This window comes from Neovison vison, chromosome 4 (genome assembly GCF_020171115.1).
Source record: "Neovison vison isolate M4711 chromosome 4, ASM_NN_V1, whole genome shotgun sequence".
Taxonomy (NCBI): Eukaryota; Metazoa; Chordata; class Mammalia; order Carnivora; family Mustelidae; genus Neogale; species Neogale vison.
In genome coordinates this window covers 208,372,227-208,388,787 of record NC_058094.1, presented here as the reverse complement: position 1 = coordinate 208,388,787, position 16,561 = coordinate 208,372,227, and the positions used below count along the sequence as shown (strand labels likewise).

At 39.2% G+C, this 16,561-nt stretch overlaps 1 protein-coding gene across 1 annotated transcript in view; it reads left to right on the top strand.

The window, feature by feature from the left end:
- The window catches only part of TNPO3 (transportin 3), a 90,921-nt gene that overhangs the window by 31,838 nt on the left and 42,522 nt on the right, over positions 1 to 16,561 (top strand). The window contains exons 3-6 of the mRNA XM_044246534.1: positions 701 to 774; positions 2,663 to 2,819; positions 12,837 to 12,980; positions 16,305 to 16,480. Of these exons, the coding sequence (XP_044102469.1) occupies positions 701 to 774; positions 2,663 to 2,819; positions 12,837 to 12,980; positions 16,305 to 16,480 (551 nt within the window). The remainder of the gene's footprint in view (positions 1 to 700; positions 775 to 2,662; positions 2,820 to 12,836; positions 12,981 to 16,304; positions 16,481 to 16,561) is intronic.

Sequence of the window (16,561 nt, the reverse complement as noted above, 5' to 3'; positions counted from 1 at the left end):
TGGTAAAAACACTGTATACTGTACTGTCCTGGGTCAGATGTCTGCCTTCTTGCCTTTGAAAAAATCATTTCTGGATCAGTTGGCTAGTTAAAGTCTCATGAATGAAATAGTATAGCATCTGGCCCTTCCCCCTTTAGACTGGTAAATACATTAAAAAGGAAAACTGGACGCTTCCGTGAATACATACTCAATGTGTGTTCTCTGCCTGGCATAGAAGTGCCCTTGAAGAGGAAGGAGGCTTTTGCATAAGGCTTCAAGATGAGAAATGGAGAGAGAAGGGAAATGGCATTCCATTAATTGAGGAGTGAATCAAAGGGCTGACTTTGTCAGTAGCTTTGGCCTTTTGGCAAAGTGTAATTTATCTGTCCATGAAGTTCTGTGGTATTGCCAAATAAAAGTAAGTATTGATATATTCTGAGGAAGTTATATAGTCTGTTCTTTCTGACTTCTTTTTGTTGTTTTTGGTTCTGATTTTCATTTTTAGAGGTTAACTTTTAAATACTAACAATTTGTAGCTAGCCCAGAAGAGTTTACATTCTATAAGTAATTGTGGAGGTAAGGAGAGGTAGGGTGGTTGTTAGTCTTTGTTGTCATATTGTTTGGATAAAGCTTAGTTTCTTTGCTTTCCAGTCAGTATTGATGGTAACCCTATTTCTCTTCATGCGTTCTATTCATTTATTTAATCTCTCTTCTTACTCAGCTGGCTTTAGCAATAGCAGACCTTGCCCTACAGATGCCTTCCTGGAAGGGTTGTGTACAAACATTGGTGGAAAAGTAAGTAACTTGTATTAATTATATTCTAGCATTTGGAATTGCTATTAACCTACAAGGAGAAATTTGTTAGCATTAGCTAGATATTTGGAATATTTCCCCAAACTTTTAATGAAGAATTATTTATTATCAACTTCTGTTAGATAAAAAGAAAATAATTGAAAATTTAAATATTACAGAAGTGTGTTGTGTGGAACATAAAAGACCCTCATAATTTATACACACTTTTTTTTTTTTTTAAAGATTTTATTTATTTATTTGACAGAGATCACAAGCAGGCAGAGAGGCAGGCAGAGAGAGAGGAGGAAGCAGGCTCCCCGCCGAGTAGAGAGCCCGATGCAGGGCTTGATCCCAGGACCCTGGGATCATGATCTGAACGAAAGGCAGAGGCTTAACCCACGGAGCCATCCAGGCGCCCTATACACACGTTTTTTGAATTAACTCCAGCAAAGTCTTTCATTATCTTGTGGATCACTCCCACTAACTGACATGTCAGCAGTTCTATAAAAACATTGTCAGAATGGGGCACCTGGGTGGCTTAGTGGGTTAAAGCCTCTGCCTTCGGCTCAGGTCATGATCCCGGGGTCCTGGAATCGAGCCCCACGTCGGGCTCTCTGCTCAGCAGGGAGCCTGCTTCCTCCTCTCTCTCTGCCTGCCTCTCTGCCTACTTGTGATCTCTGTCAAATAAATAAATAAAATCTTTAAAAACAAAAAACAAAACATCAGAATGTGTAAGATTATATTAAATTAGAAGTCATTCTGAGTAAACGTTCTTACTAATTGGGGTTTGTTTCATATCTGTCAAAGGGACAACATGATTTTTAGATACACATAGCCTGCTACTTTGAATAAAACCATTTCCTCATGGTCTTGGCCAAATAATCTTGACATTTGCTTGCATTTTGGCATTTGGTTAGGATATTATTTTTTAACAAAGTGGATGACCTTTTTACCTCCAACTATAATGTGTTATTAAAGCCTTTATATAGATAGTTTTGTGGGTTTTTTTAGAAAATTTTCATTAAGAAAATTAATACATGTTCCTTGAAAGAATTCTAATAGTGTGGAAGCTTTCAAAGTAAAGCCTTTTTCTCTACCTATTTCTGTATTTCATTAGGTAACCACTATTAATGGTTAACTATGTAGTCCTTTAGACTTTAAGCATTTTAAAATAAATCAGTGCATATAGATTTTAATATACCTATGTATTTGTTCACTCATATGTAACGTATTTCATACACTTTTTGTACTTAGTACATTGTGGACATTTTCTCGTGTTAGGGCATAGCTGCTTCTTTCACTATAATGGCTACGTATGTTCCCTTGTATAACTGTTTGTAACCTTTTGTATCCTAATTATGGAAGACCTTTATATTTTCCAATATTTTTGATACTATAAAAAAGTATTGCAGTGCTTCTTTTTGTATACTTTGCATATGTATGTGAGATTTTTCTTTTTTTTTTAAAAGGCTTTATTCATCTGTTTCACAGACCGATCACAAGTAGGCAGAGAGGCAGGCAGAGAGAGAGAGAGCGGGGGAAGCAGGCTCCCTTCTGAGCAGAGAGCCGGACATGGGGCTCGATCCCAGAACCCTGGGATCTGACCTGAGCCAAAGGCAGAGGCTTTAACCCACTGAGCCACCCAGGCACCCCTGTGAGATTTTTCTGAGAGAGAAATTTCTGTAAGTGGAGTTGCTGGGTCACAGATGATGCAAGTTGAAATTTTGATTTCCAGATACCTTTCCAAAAAGTTTTGTTTTTGTCCTCTACTTTACCCATAGTGAGAATGCTGCTTTTGTTGTTACAGGTTGTTCTGAAGCTTGTTGTGACCTTATGTGATTGTGTATTTTCTGACTCTAAATAACTTCGATCTCTTCCTTTCCTTTTCCAGATATAGCAATGATGTAACTTCTCTGCCTTTTCTACTGGAGATCCTTACAGTGTTACCTGAAGAAGTACATAGTCGTTCCTTACGAATTGGGGCTAACCGGCGCACAGAAATTATAGAAGATTTGGCCTTCTACTCTAGTACAGTGGTATCTCTATTGGTGAGTAAGTATGAAATTACAAGTTGCTCTGTAGGGGCAAAAAGCCATGGTGGTTATTTTCTAATTCAATTGCATTGTGAAATACAGATTTCTTTGCAAAAATTGGCAATGATAATACTGTGACATTTGTAGAACACTACAATTAAATACTTTTCAGATTCAGAAACTGTACTTTTTTTTTTTTTTTAAGATTTTATTTATTTATTTATGAGAGAGAGAGAGCACAAGCAGGCAGAGAGGCAGGCAGAGGCAGAGAGGGAAGCAGGCTCCCCACTGAGCAAGGAGCCTGATGCGGGACTTGATCTCACGACCTTGGGATCATGACCTGAGCCAAAGGCAGCAGCCCAACCAACTGAGCCACCCAGGTGCCCCAGAAACTTGTAAGTAACACTGTGAGGGTGATGTTATTTCCATTTTATGAATTAGATATATAGGCTTTAGACATACACAACTGCTAATTCAGAATTTAAACTCAGACTTTCTGATTACACTTCCTTGCTTTTCTACTACTTCATGCTACAAACTGTTGGCTCTTGACAAAGGACCATGCTAATGTGTAAATTTACTTAAGGAAAGGATCCTCTCAAGGATCAGTTGAGATTTTGATAGGGAGGTGGTTCAGGTCTTTAGTTGACCTTTGAGCAAAATCACAATTATAAATGAGATAATACTACACCATTTTTTTAAAAAAAGAGTTAAATGTGGGGCGCCTGGGTGGCTTAGTCGGTTAAAGCTTCTGCCTTTGGCTCACGTCATGATCCCGGGGTTCTGGGATCGAGTCCTGCATCAGGCTCTCTTCTCAGCAGGGAGCCTGCTTCCTCCTCTCTCTCTGCCTGCCTCTCTGCCTACTTGTGATTTCTGTCTGTCAAATAAATAAATAAAAACTTAAAAATAAAAATAAAAAAAGTTAAATGTGATTAGGTCCTTTTTAACTAGGTAGACATTTTAATGCTATAGACCAGTGATGGGTAAATTTATGGTCTATGAGCTAGTCACGCATTTCTGTAAATAGAGTTTTACTGAAACATAGTCATGTTCATACAGTTACATATTGTGTACATCTGTAATTTTGAGCTGAAGTGGCAGAGTTGAATAATTTTCACAGAGACCACATATAGTCTATAAAATTTAAAGTGTTTACTCTTTGGCCCTTTAAAGAAAATATTTGCTGGGCGCCTGGGTGGCTCAGTGGGTTAAGCCGCTGCCTTCGGCTCAGGTCATGATCTCAGGGTCCTGGGATCGCGTCCCACATCGGGCTCTCTGCTCAGCAGGGAGCCTGCTTCCTCCTCTCTCTCTCTGCTTGCCTCTCTGCCTACTTGTGATCTCTCTCTCTGTCAAATAAATGAATGAATGAATGAATGAATGAATGAAGGTCATGATCTCAGGGTCCTGGGATCGAGTCCCACATCGGGCTCTCTGCTCAGCAGGGAGCCTGCTTCCTCCTCTCTCTCTCTGCTTGCCTCTCTGCCTACTTGTGATCTCTCTCTCTGTCAAATAAATAAATGAATGAATGAATGAATGAATAAATAAATAAGTAAATAAGTAAATAAGAAAGAAAGAAAGAAAGAAAATATTTGCTACTTCTTGAACTTGATTGTATTAAATAGCCCAGGTCAGTTTTTTCAATAATGTGGTTATAGAGTATTTCTCAGGGATTTGCTTCAGTACTTTTGCCACATCATAGAACTTTTTATTGAAAAGACATTTTTACTTAAAATTGTGTTCAGATTGGTGTTAGAAATTCACTGGAAAATTATTCTTTTAAATGTGTTTTTCAACTTACCATATATTTTAAAGAAATAGTATTATTGAGAATTAGAAAATACAGAGTATATTCAAACCATTTGGAGATCACACTATTAACCTTTTAGTACATATCCTCTATGAACATATGACAAAGTTTTTATTTTTATTTCTTATTTTTATTTATTTTTTTTTAGAAAAAGATTTTATTTATTGATTTGGCAGAGAGAGAGAGAGATCACAGGTAGGCAGAGCAGCAGGCAGAGGGGGGCGGGAAGCAGGCTGCTTGCTGAGCAGAGAGCCCGATGCATGGCTCGATCCCAGGACCCTGAGATCATGACCTGAGCCAAAGGCAGAGACCCAACCCACTGAGCCACCCAGGTGCCCCGACAAATTTTTTAAATACAAATGAGATTATATTTTACCTATCCTCCTGCAGTTTCTTTTTCAGTCATCCAGCTTCATCCTTTCATTTCAGTAAATTTTTATATCCCCTATTAAGTACCCAGATCATCTTCACATTTCCCAAGGTCATCCTAAAATATCCTTAACAGCATTTTTCCAAATCAGTATTCATTCTAGCACCATGCCTTGTATCAGTTTATTATGATTTCTAATCACAGCTCCTCTTCCACCTCTTTTCAAAATAACACTGATTTGAGTTGAGATTGGACTAGTTATTTTATAGACTGTCTTGCCTTTTGGATTTTCTGGTTGCCTTGTCTTTGTTTCATTTAGTTTGTTTTTCTGTTCTCTGTATTTCCTTTAATTGGAAGTTGTATCTAAAACAACTCTTCTCAGTAGGAATTCCTTTAGAGAATTAAGCCTTAATGCCCTAAGGCATCCATGGTATGAACAGATACTCTCCTATGTGTTAATAATGATACGAGTATACTATCCTTAGGATGATGGAGAAAACAGTCACCCAAATCCTTTTCTTTTTCTTTTTTTAAAAATTTAATTTATTTATTTGACAGAGATCACAAGTAGGCAGAGAGGCAGGTAGAGAGAGAGAGAGGAGGAAGCAGGCTCCCTGCTGAGCTGAGAGCCCAATGCGGGACTCAATCCCAGGACCCTGGGATCATGACCTGAGCCGAAGGCAGAGGCTTTAATCCACTGATCCACCCAGGCATCCCTGCCTAAGGATTTTAAATTCTAGTTGGTAGTCATTGTCTCAATAATTTCATTATGGTTTGCAAAATAATATTTTAATAATTTTGTCATTTTTTCTGTGTATATATTAGTCGGCATTCTTATGAGTAGTCTGGCATTCTTCTACTAGAAAGGCACTATAAATCTTAAATTCTTTTGTAATTTCCTGTTTGCAAAATAAGGTTTTGATTTAAACCCGCCTCAAGTGTCACTGTTTTTTTCTGACATCTCTTTTTTTTTTTTTTAAAGATTTTATTTATTTATTTGACAGAGAGAGATCATAAGTAGGCAGAGAGGCAGGCAGAGAGAGAGAGAGAGGAGGAAGCAGGCTCCCTGCTGAGCAGAGAGCCCGATGTGGGACTCGATCCCAGGACCCTGAGATCATGACCTGAGCCGAAGGCAGCGGCTTAACCCATTGAGCCACCCAGGCGCCTCTTTATGGAGTGTTAGGACTCATGGATTTTCATTGATTTAGGGTCTCAACTAAAATAATTCTTTTGATGCTTAAAATATTATAACTTTGACCACTAGAGCATTTCTCTCCTTCCTAACAAAAAAAATGACTAATGCTCACCTTGTTACCTCCTTGCCCCAGGTCTATAATCCTTGGTTTCTTTTAGTATCAGTCTGAATCTAGTCAGAAGTGGGAAACCACATAGTAGTATGTAGGAGTGTTTAATATAAAGAGTGATTAATCCTAACAGGAGGTTACAGTGATGAGGGATTGTCTAGTAAGAAGTAAAGAGAGCTCTAAAGAATATAGGCATAAAACAGATAGAAGGAGCAGACATTAACCCCAAGGCTGAGAAAGGGTTCCCAAGGGAGGAGGAGGTTACCCCCTCTCAGGGCTGAGATCCAGACCCTATTTAGAGAAGGCACAGTATTTTGGAAAAGTTGTTTTGGCACTCTGTGCTGCTGAAAATTAGTCTTTTTGAACTTGCTAGAAATCTGCCTTCTAAGAAGCCAGAAAGCTATTCAGGGAAGGTGTCTCTTTGCCACAAAATCACCTTGGTGTGGCAGTACCAGAGGAAGCTGCTGGCCACTATGTACTGCAGACACTGGAGAAACTGAGCACACTGAATCTGGTGCTGGAGAAATACATTCTTTTTTTTTTTTTTTAAAAGATTTTATTTATTTATTTGACAGAGAGAGATCACAAGCAGGCAGAGAGGCAGGCAGAGAGAGAGGAGAAATACATTCTTTAGGAGCCAGAAGCACTTTGCTGTAAATTCATTGGAAAGAGTGGGGGAAATGCCAGGAAACCTGGTGGCCAGTGCCCTGCAGAAGGCAGGCACCAGAGGAAATACGAGTCTGGGGCTGGAGGAGCTACATGTTCTGTAGAAGGCTACCAAGTGAGCACGCTAACACTCGGAAGCAGAACTCCTTTCCTCTTGTTTCTCTCCTGTGGCCTTCTGACAAAAAGTCAGTGCTGCTTGGCATAGGAAAAAATATTTAAAGGGCCCAGATTCATTTTTACAGAGTAGTCTAAAAGGGTGAATTTGGTGCTGGGACGCAGTATATCTATAGCCAGCCTTAGTCTTCCTGTTCGACTCGCTTAGCTTTCTGTTTGGTTAACTCTTTTACATACATTTAAACTCGTGTGCAAGGGCCCCTGGGTGGATCAGTTGGTGAAGCATCTGCCTGGCTCAGTTCATGATCTCATGGTCCTGGGATTGAAGCTTGCAGTGGGCTTCTTGCTCAGTAGGGAGTCTGCTGCTTCCTCTCCCCTGCTTGTGTGCACTCCCACTCTTTCTCTCTCTCTCATGCTCTCTCTCAAAAAAATAAAAATTTAAAAAAAGAAAAAAAAAACTCGTATGCAATGGCATAACAAGCAAAGAGGAAATATGCAAAGCTACTACAACCCTCATGTATGTATTTATCACAGGAGTTCTATAATTCATATGAATGGCTTTCTTGCACAACTCATTTCATCTTTCCCCTGATGCTATAGACTGAATATCTGTGTGTCTCCCCTTTCCCCCCACCAAAATTTATATGTTACTGTAAACTGAATATTTGTGTGTGTGCCCAGCCCCAATTTATATATTTATATGTTGAAACCTAGTGCCTGACGTTGTAGTGTTAGAAGGGGCTTTTGGAAGGTGATTAGGTCATGAATATGGGACCCTCATGAATGGGATTAGTGTCCTTATAAAAGAGACCCCAACCCCAGAAAGCTCCCTTCCTTCTTATGTCATGTGTAAGCATAGAGGAAAGGTCCTTGATTATCAAACAAGAAGCCAGTCCTCACCAGACACTGGATCTAGGGGTTACATTGGTCTTGAACTTCTCCAGCCTCTAAATCTGTAAAAAAACAAATATCTGTTGTTTTTAAGCCGCCCATCCTATTGTACTCTGTTATAGCAGCCTGAATAGACTAAGACACCTGCGTTGGTCAGAACCTTGGCTGGTTGATGTTCTTTACTCTTTGAAGTGACCCTAACTTTCATTCCCAAAGAGTATGAGCCCTCAATAATCCTGCCTTTTCAGGTTGTTGCTTCTGTAGGTTTCTATTAACATTTATTATTAAGCACGGAAGTACTAAGAAGCTCTCTAGAAAATTCTGTGGGTTCCACACTGAGAACTCTTTGCTTCGATTGTGTAGAAGGAACTCAGTTTTTCTTTTTTCTTTTGGATTTTATTTATTTATTTGACACAGAGAGACAGAGAGGGAACACAACAAGCAGGGGAAGCGGGAGAGGGAGAAACAGCAGGAAGCCTAACGCGTGGCTCCATCCTAGGACCCTGGGATCATGACCTGAGCCAAAGACAGATGCTTAATCAAATGAGGCACCCTGGAACTCAGTTTTTCCTTGATTATTGGGATCAGTAACTCCCATCTTACAGATTAACACCCCCCTCCCTTTTTTTCCTATTGGTTCAGTGGCATTAAAAGCCCATATTGTCCAGATAGTTGACTTATCTTCCAGTTCACTTGCATCATGCTTGTATTTCCTGGTAGAAGCTTTCCTTCGTTGGGGACCAAAATCTCCCAACAGAGGTCAGAGTTGCTTATTACTGTATTTCCCTTATTCTGATATGAGTTCCTGGATTACACATGATGATATCATGACTGGATATAGCATTCTGTGAGCCTTGATTAATACCGTGCTGATAGAAGCACTGCAAGCAGGGAAGGCAAATCCATATCCAACGTATGTCTCTTTCTTCCTGTGAGTCTTGTTCTTCCAGACAAATCTCTGCTTCCTTTGTGATAGAAGTTCAATGTAATCAATCAGCCTGGTCCTTTGGTAGATGGTGCCATTTTAGGGACTCAGTATTGGTCTCTGCTGTTGGTAGATTGACACTCCCACTCATCAGTAGTTTTTAACTTACTTAGTGGAAGTCCTTGTTAATCCTTTTGTAACCTCTATCCCAGCTACTATGGCCATTTTGTTTATGAGCCTCTTGAGCAAGGTGGCTGGGGAAAGAGGCAGACATTATAGTTTCTCATTTTGTCCATCTGTCGTTGAAAGATTCCTCTGTAGTGGATATCTTTTGGTGGGTATTCGCACAGGACAGAAATTTCTTCACAGTCTGTGCCTATTTATATACCATTCATACATACTTCTGCCTCAGAATTCCTTGTCACCAAACTTTTAATCACGCTTCTTCCAAATATCTGGTCGTCCAAATCATTGAAATTGTCCATAAATAAGTATAGATCCATGTTTTTGGTCACCTCTCCTTCCATATGTGGTGCACAACCAATTATATTGCTTGAAGTTCTGCCCTTTAGGATTTTCCTTCAACCACTGTCCTTTCACTACAACCACTGTCTCTCACTGTCCTTCACTGCCCTTATGGGTCTGTAATTCTGCAGCTGTCCACCTTCAGGTGGTACCAGCATGTTGTGTACATCATTCTGTAATTTGGGCTTGAGTTTTCTTCTTTAGTTATCTAGGTTGTAAGAAACATCCAGGATACAGGAGGCAGTAGGCACGGATTGAGGGAAATGAATCAATGCAAGAAGAGTTTTTGTCAAAGGAATCTGACCTACCTGCACATGCAGCTTTCTTATACCTTTTTGAACTCAGTTTCTTGTATTCCGTTTGTGTTTGATGATAGGTTGCTGTTATGCATGCCCATATTTAGGTAGTTCAGACAATACTCAGTTCATGATGAGAAGCTCAGGCCTTGTGATCACCTGATGTCCTGTGGATAGATGTTCAGTTTCTACCAAGGTTTAGTAGCAAGCCAGAAGGTGTTTCTCAAAAGAATAATCACCTGCAAAAGAAGGTGCAGATTTGCTCCCAGGTCCTAGATATTTGTACTCTTCATTTTCCTGGGTACTTCCCAGAGGTGCCTTGTACTCATTAAATCCAGAATCTCTAGGAAGTACATTCATGTCAATGAGATTGGCTCAAGTTAGTGGTATATTCCAGTCTCCCATGGTCCGATACCCTTAAAATCAATTCCCATGTCTCTTCCCCAGGTTTCTTCAAATACATGTTAGCAAAGTTATAGTTTTCTTGATAAGTTATTTCCTCTTGTATATACCTGTCCCCCCCCAGAAGATGCTAAGATTTGGCCATAGTTGTGGTGGCACAGGAAATGGTGTGGTAAGTCTTGAAGAAATTGGGCATCCCATCCCCTGTGAAGGCACCTGTCTCAGAGGAGGTTATTACAGGGCTTTCAAACTGAAGAAGCCTATTCTTCTCGGACACTGGAAGGCACACTACATCTACTGGTAAGGGAGACTCAGTAATTTGGGAGTTCAAGATTATCTGTTCCTTTAGGGTCCAGACAGCAGTTGTCTCTTTTTCAAGTTTCAGAATTCCGTGTTTTACAGTTTCTTAAGTTTCACATGAGAAATTTGTTGAGATTGTGAATGCAGCTATTTATAATTTAGCAAGCCACACAAATTATGCATATGAATATCAGCCCTGGCGCTATACAAAATAAGAACCTCATTTAGAGCAGTTGTGGAAGCATTGGTTCTCAGACTATGACTTGAGTTAAGGGACCTGAGCTTGTTATTTTCTTTTTGTAAGGACTGAAGTGAAGCCAAAAGAATCCAGTCAACACTGCAGTCCTCATAGGCATCAGTGGTCAAGTGCAGCAGCCACTTGGACTTCCAAGGCATATGCTTGACTTAACACTTCCTCATAATTGACAACAGACAATAGCTTGATTTGTTGTAATGAAATCTGAAAAATTTGTCCCGGTGGTACTTAAAAAGGTCTGTAATTCTGTCATATAGCTTGTCATGTTACAGAACCCAGAAAATGAAATAGTCCAGAATTGCCACGAAAAATAGGCTGGCTGTTTCCCCCTCATTCCTCTTATTCATTCTATTCCATCCCATTTTGTCAGTATTATACTTTTGTGGTCTATTAGAATGGAGCCATTCCCAAACATTGTGTTAAACTTTTTTTTTTTTTTTTTTTTTAAGATTTTATTTATTTGACAGGCAGAGATCACAAGTAGGCAGAGAGGCAGACAGAGAGAGAGGAGGAAGCAGGCTCCCTGCGGAGCAGAGAGCCCGATGTGGGACCCGATCCCAGGACCCTGAGATCATGACCTGAGCCAAAGGCAGCGGCTTAACCCACTGAGCCACCCAGGCGCCCTAAACTTTTAAAAGTTTTAAATATTCTTCTTCTTGTCCTTATAGTTTAACTGAGCCTGAACTCTAATATGTTTTTCTCCCTTCATTTATTCTTAATTTTGTTAATCCATTTTCCTCTGCTGTATTTTTACTGGGAAACTCTTCTGGCATTTATGTTTCAGCTTTGAGGCCTTGTTTTAAGAGACAGAGTTCTTAATAATACAGTTTTTAAAGAGGAACTCAAGGTAACATACTCTTAGTTCTGAAGCTTTATGGTATGTGTTTGATTTAATTAGCAGAATTTTTTTCTCTTCAAAGCAATTAGATTTAGATGTAGGCTTTTTCCAAAATTCTGTTCCTTAAGTTTGAGTCAGAAGTTAGAATATATGGTCTGGTCCTTCCATTTGTAAACATCATATCTTAGTAAACTGAAATGTCATTCAGGAAGTATAAAGGCCAAAACAGTTGTGTAGTTTCACATCCAGAGCTTCAAGGATTCAAGTATGTGTGTGATTGCCATGAATGTACTTGAAGCATTCTTGTTTTTCTTCTTTCATTTCAATTCAGTTCAGTACAATTCAAACTAATTGAGAAGAACGTAATCATAATTGCCTGATACAGTAAATATAGGAGGAGCATGGCTACCTAGAAGTATAAGAGTCAACATTTAGATCACTGTGGGATTCTATAATCCCATGCCTCCACCACAGGCTTCCCAAACCCCACAGCAGTTATGATGTTTCTGACCCATTGCTTGTAGAAATTATTTTTAGACATTTTTTTAAACCCAAAAAAGGTGGATTACACTTTACTTTGGAAAAAATATACATCACATAAACAATTTGCAAAGAGAAACAGTGAGTTTTCATCTGACTTTTCATTTTATCTCTTTTAGCAACCTACCATATTTATAGTAGTGTCACTTTCTGTAGAATGGTGTATTTGCTGGTGTATTCAAGCGCAGAAGCTGAAACATCAGCTTTTCATATGGGGACATACAATAGTAGGACTATCTTGTTTTTCTATAAAATCAACTGTGTAGGTGAATATTACTTTAAGGTACTTCTTTGGTGAGATTACATTAATGCAGAAGACGGATCCAAGAAACCCTTATTTCTGAAACACATTTACAGTCTCTGTGTACTCCGCTTCCCAGTTGAGTAAGTGGAGATAGTACCTGACTGTAGTTTTAGTGGGGATTAATGAATTAAGAGTATTGAGAGCACCATCTGGTACTTTCAGAGCACTTTTGGGATGCCTGGGTGGCTCAGTCCATTGAGGGTCTGCCTTTGGCTCAGGTCATGATCCTAGGGTCCTGGGATTGAGTCTCCCATTGGACTCCTTGCTCAGCAGGGAGCCTGCTTCTCCCTCTGCCTGCTCTGCCTGTTTTTCCTGCAGCTGTTCATGCTTCTAAACTCTCTCTGACGAATAAATAAATAAAATCTTTAAAAAAAAAATAGCACTTAACCGTTAGTATTATTTTCCTTCTCATCATTGTACCTGAGAGGTGATTGTAATAATGGCTTAAATACAAAGTTTGGCATTATTTTAACTTTTTTTTTCCTTCTTTTCAGATGACCTGTGTAGAAAAAGCAGGAACAGATGAGAAAATGCTTATGAAGGTCTTTCGCTGTTTAGGAAGTTGGTTTAACCTAGGAGTTTTGGACAGTAACTTCATGGCTAACAATAAGTTACTAGCACTCCTTTTTGAGGTTTTGGTAAGTAATGGCTTTGTTTTTGAAAGTATTTTTACCATGTAATCACAGTAGTAACTAACCTTCTGGGACATAGTAGTGTTTTCAGATTTCTGTATAGTGATTGAAAGGTGTATAATAAGAAAGTGGCCGTGTCTCTTCCTTACTACCAAGTATCAAATGAAGGTATGAGTATTAATACTCAGAATAGAATATATTTAAGTTTAATAAGAAAGCAGTTTTACATGTAGATCAATGATTTACATATTAGAATTTTTTTTTTTTTTTTAAGATTTTATTTATTTATTTGATAGACAGAGGTGACAAGTAGGCAGAGAGGCAGGCAGAGGGACAGGCGGAAGCAGGCTCTCCACGGAGCAGAGAGCCCGATGCGGGGCTCGATCCCAGGACCCTGGGATCATGACCTGAGCCGAAGGCAGAGGCTTTAACCCACTGAGCCACCCAGGCGCCCCAATGATTTACATATTAAACAAGTAAAAAACCATTGGGTTTTTTTCTTGTTTTAAAAATAGAATAATAGTCATTGGGTCTTTGAGACAGTTACAGATCAGAATATTATCTTTGTAGATGTGATAGTTTACTTAAGCATCAGGGTATGTACAGGTTGGATTTGAGGCTTTTGAGATAAATGAGATAAAAAGTAGTATCTTTTTATATATTTGGGCATGTTTTCCATAAGCTTTGAAAATAATAGTATCTAGTAATACATTCTTTTTGTATTCTTTTGTCTTGGTAGATAGGAGTGAGTGAGTGCATAGAATAAGACTAGTTTTTTTTTTGTTTTTTTTTTAAGACTAGTTTTTAGAACAAGAAACAGCAATGTCTCAAGTACATATTGATCAGGTGTTTGGAGATGAGAGTGACATTGTCTCATTTTCCTGGATAGTCTCCTTCCATGAAGTCGTGTTAATATAGAAGCTCTGTGTGTACTGGTTATATGCTGGTGCACTGTTATTTAGAAGATAGTAGCATGATAATGGATAATGGGTTGATTTTGCTGTGAATTAAAGAAAAGGAAAGCACATTCTTCTAGGAGGCATTTTGGTGTTTCATTGTTGTTAGTATATTTATGTTGCTTTCTTGCATCAGGAGCTAAGACAGGGAAGTTAGGACTCTGATAATTGTTTTGCTGTTCACTTTGTCTCATGTCTTTGGAAGAATTGTTTTGCTGTTCACTTTGTCTCATGTCTTTGGAAGAGTAGTCAGTATAAATAATATCCCACTTTTGTTTAAAAATTTATGAATATGAGGGGCACCTGGATGGTGCAGTCAGCTGAGCAGCCAGCTCTTGGTTTCAGCTCAGGTCGTGATCTCAGGGTCATGAGACTGACCCCTGCTTCGGGCTCTGTGCTCCATGGGGTATCTGCTTGAGATTCTCTCTCTCCCGCTCCCTCTCCTTCCCCCTCTGCCCCTCCTGCTTGTGCATGTGCACTCTCTCTCTCTAAATAAATCTTTTTAAAAACTTTTTAAAAATTTATGAATATGATTGATTACATATGAAGGGAGGGCAGCTTAGAATACACGTCAAACTCAATGCAGTGGTTACTTCTGGGAATTAAGGATAAGGATAAGGAACAAGCAAACTAGTGCGACAGGATTATATTATTTTCTCCACTGATCCAGTGTCAGGACTCCTCTGCCACTAATAGAAGTGTGGTTTTAGAGTCAGAGTCAAATATATTCTCATTCTTACATGCATTCAGTGATTCAAAATCATGCCATATTTTAGCTTGCTTTATATTTGGACCACATCTCAATTACAGATATATAGCCTTTTCTCCCATAGTTTGTTTTTTTTTTTAAAGCTTTTACAAATGTAATGCTGGATATATATACAAAAGAATAAATATGGAGGGGCGCCTGGGTGGCTCAGTGGGTTAAAGCCTCTGCCTTTGGCTCAGGTCATGATCCCAGGCTTCTGGGATGGAGCCCCACATCAGGCTCTCTGCTCAGCGGGGAGCCTGCTTCCTCCTGTCTCTCTGCCTGCGTCTCTGCCTACTTGTGATCTCTGTCTGTCAAATAAATAAATAAAATCTTAAAAAAAAAAAAGAAAAAATAAATATGGACATTTACTTAACTTTTAAAACAGAGTAATAATAATAAGTATTTTTGAATCCAGCTGTCAACCTAAGAATAATCTAATGAATAATTTGCATTTATCCTTGTATTGCTTGTATCGCTCCTTCCCCACGATTCTAAATATCCTTGTTTTTTATTATTCATAGAAGACTAAAATGCCTTCACTAAATTTATCCATTCTCTCAACTGTACTCTTCTAAATAGAAACCCTGAAGGTCTCACTGTTTGAACTCTACTCCGATTTGTCCCAATTGTTCTTGAGATCTACTTTCCAGCTGTCGTTCTGAAACTTCTCTTTACTGTGCTTCTGGATTGGATTAACTGTTTTTTGAGTGTCCTCAGATACCTTCCTCAGGAAGATATGTGGGAAATAAACTTCGAGTTTTTGTATTCCTGAGAAATATTTATATTTTGCTTTTATTCTTAACTGGCGGTTTAACTAGGTATAGAGTTCTAGGTTCAATCAAGATTTCCAAGGTCTTTCTCTCTCATATACTGGCAGGCATCATTGCTAATGAGAATCTAAATAACTGATTTGCTCCTTTCAAAGTTACCTTCTCTCATTCCCAGAAGCTTTAAGAATCTCTTTTGAACCTTGGTATTCTGAAATATGATGATATGTTAGGTAGGTGTGGGTATTTGAGACTTGTAGGACCCTTTGATTTTATTTTATTTTTTAAAAAAATATTTATTAATTTATTTCAGGGAACGAGGATGTGTGCCAGGGAGGGGGGAATCAGAGGGGGAGGGAGTGGGAAAGAATCCCAGGGAGACTTGGCGCTGAGTTTGGAAGCAAACGTGGGGCTCAGTCCCACAAGCCATGAGATCATGACATGAGGTGAAACCAAGAGTCGGGCGCCTAACCAACTGAGCCACCCAAACAGCCCAGACCCTTTCATTTTAAATAGTACTTGAATATCAAAAAAGGATGGGAAAGATTTTCACAGACCAAAACAGGGTAGGGAACACATTGCATTACATTTGGAGGGGCTGGTGTGTGTGGGGGGACCCACCATGGAATTTTAGAAGTCATGTGACTGAATGGGGTACAAAAAGGCTGATTTTTTTTTTGGCATATAGGGAAATAGACAGGAAGACTGATGAATATTATCTTGGTGAAGGACATGACCTTTCAGGCTTCATGCATTTAAAGTACATGTTCAGAAACAGGCTATAATTGTTTTGCTAGCACTTGGTTTACAGCTTAATGACCATTCATCTTATTTCCCTGTTCCTGCCATTTCCCAGCAACAGGATAAGACCTCATCCAACCTACACGAAGCTGCTTCAGATTGTGTGTGCTCAGCTCTCTATGCCATTGAGAATGTGGAGACTAACTTGCCATTAGCCATGCAGCTTTTTCAAGGAGTCCTAACATTGGAGACTGCTTATCACATGGCTGTGGCACGTGAAGATTTAGACAAGTGAGTGATTATTTAAGGCAGTAGCCCTGGATTCCATCCTTCATGATTTTTTAATGACTCTGGGTAAATACAGACACCATA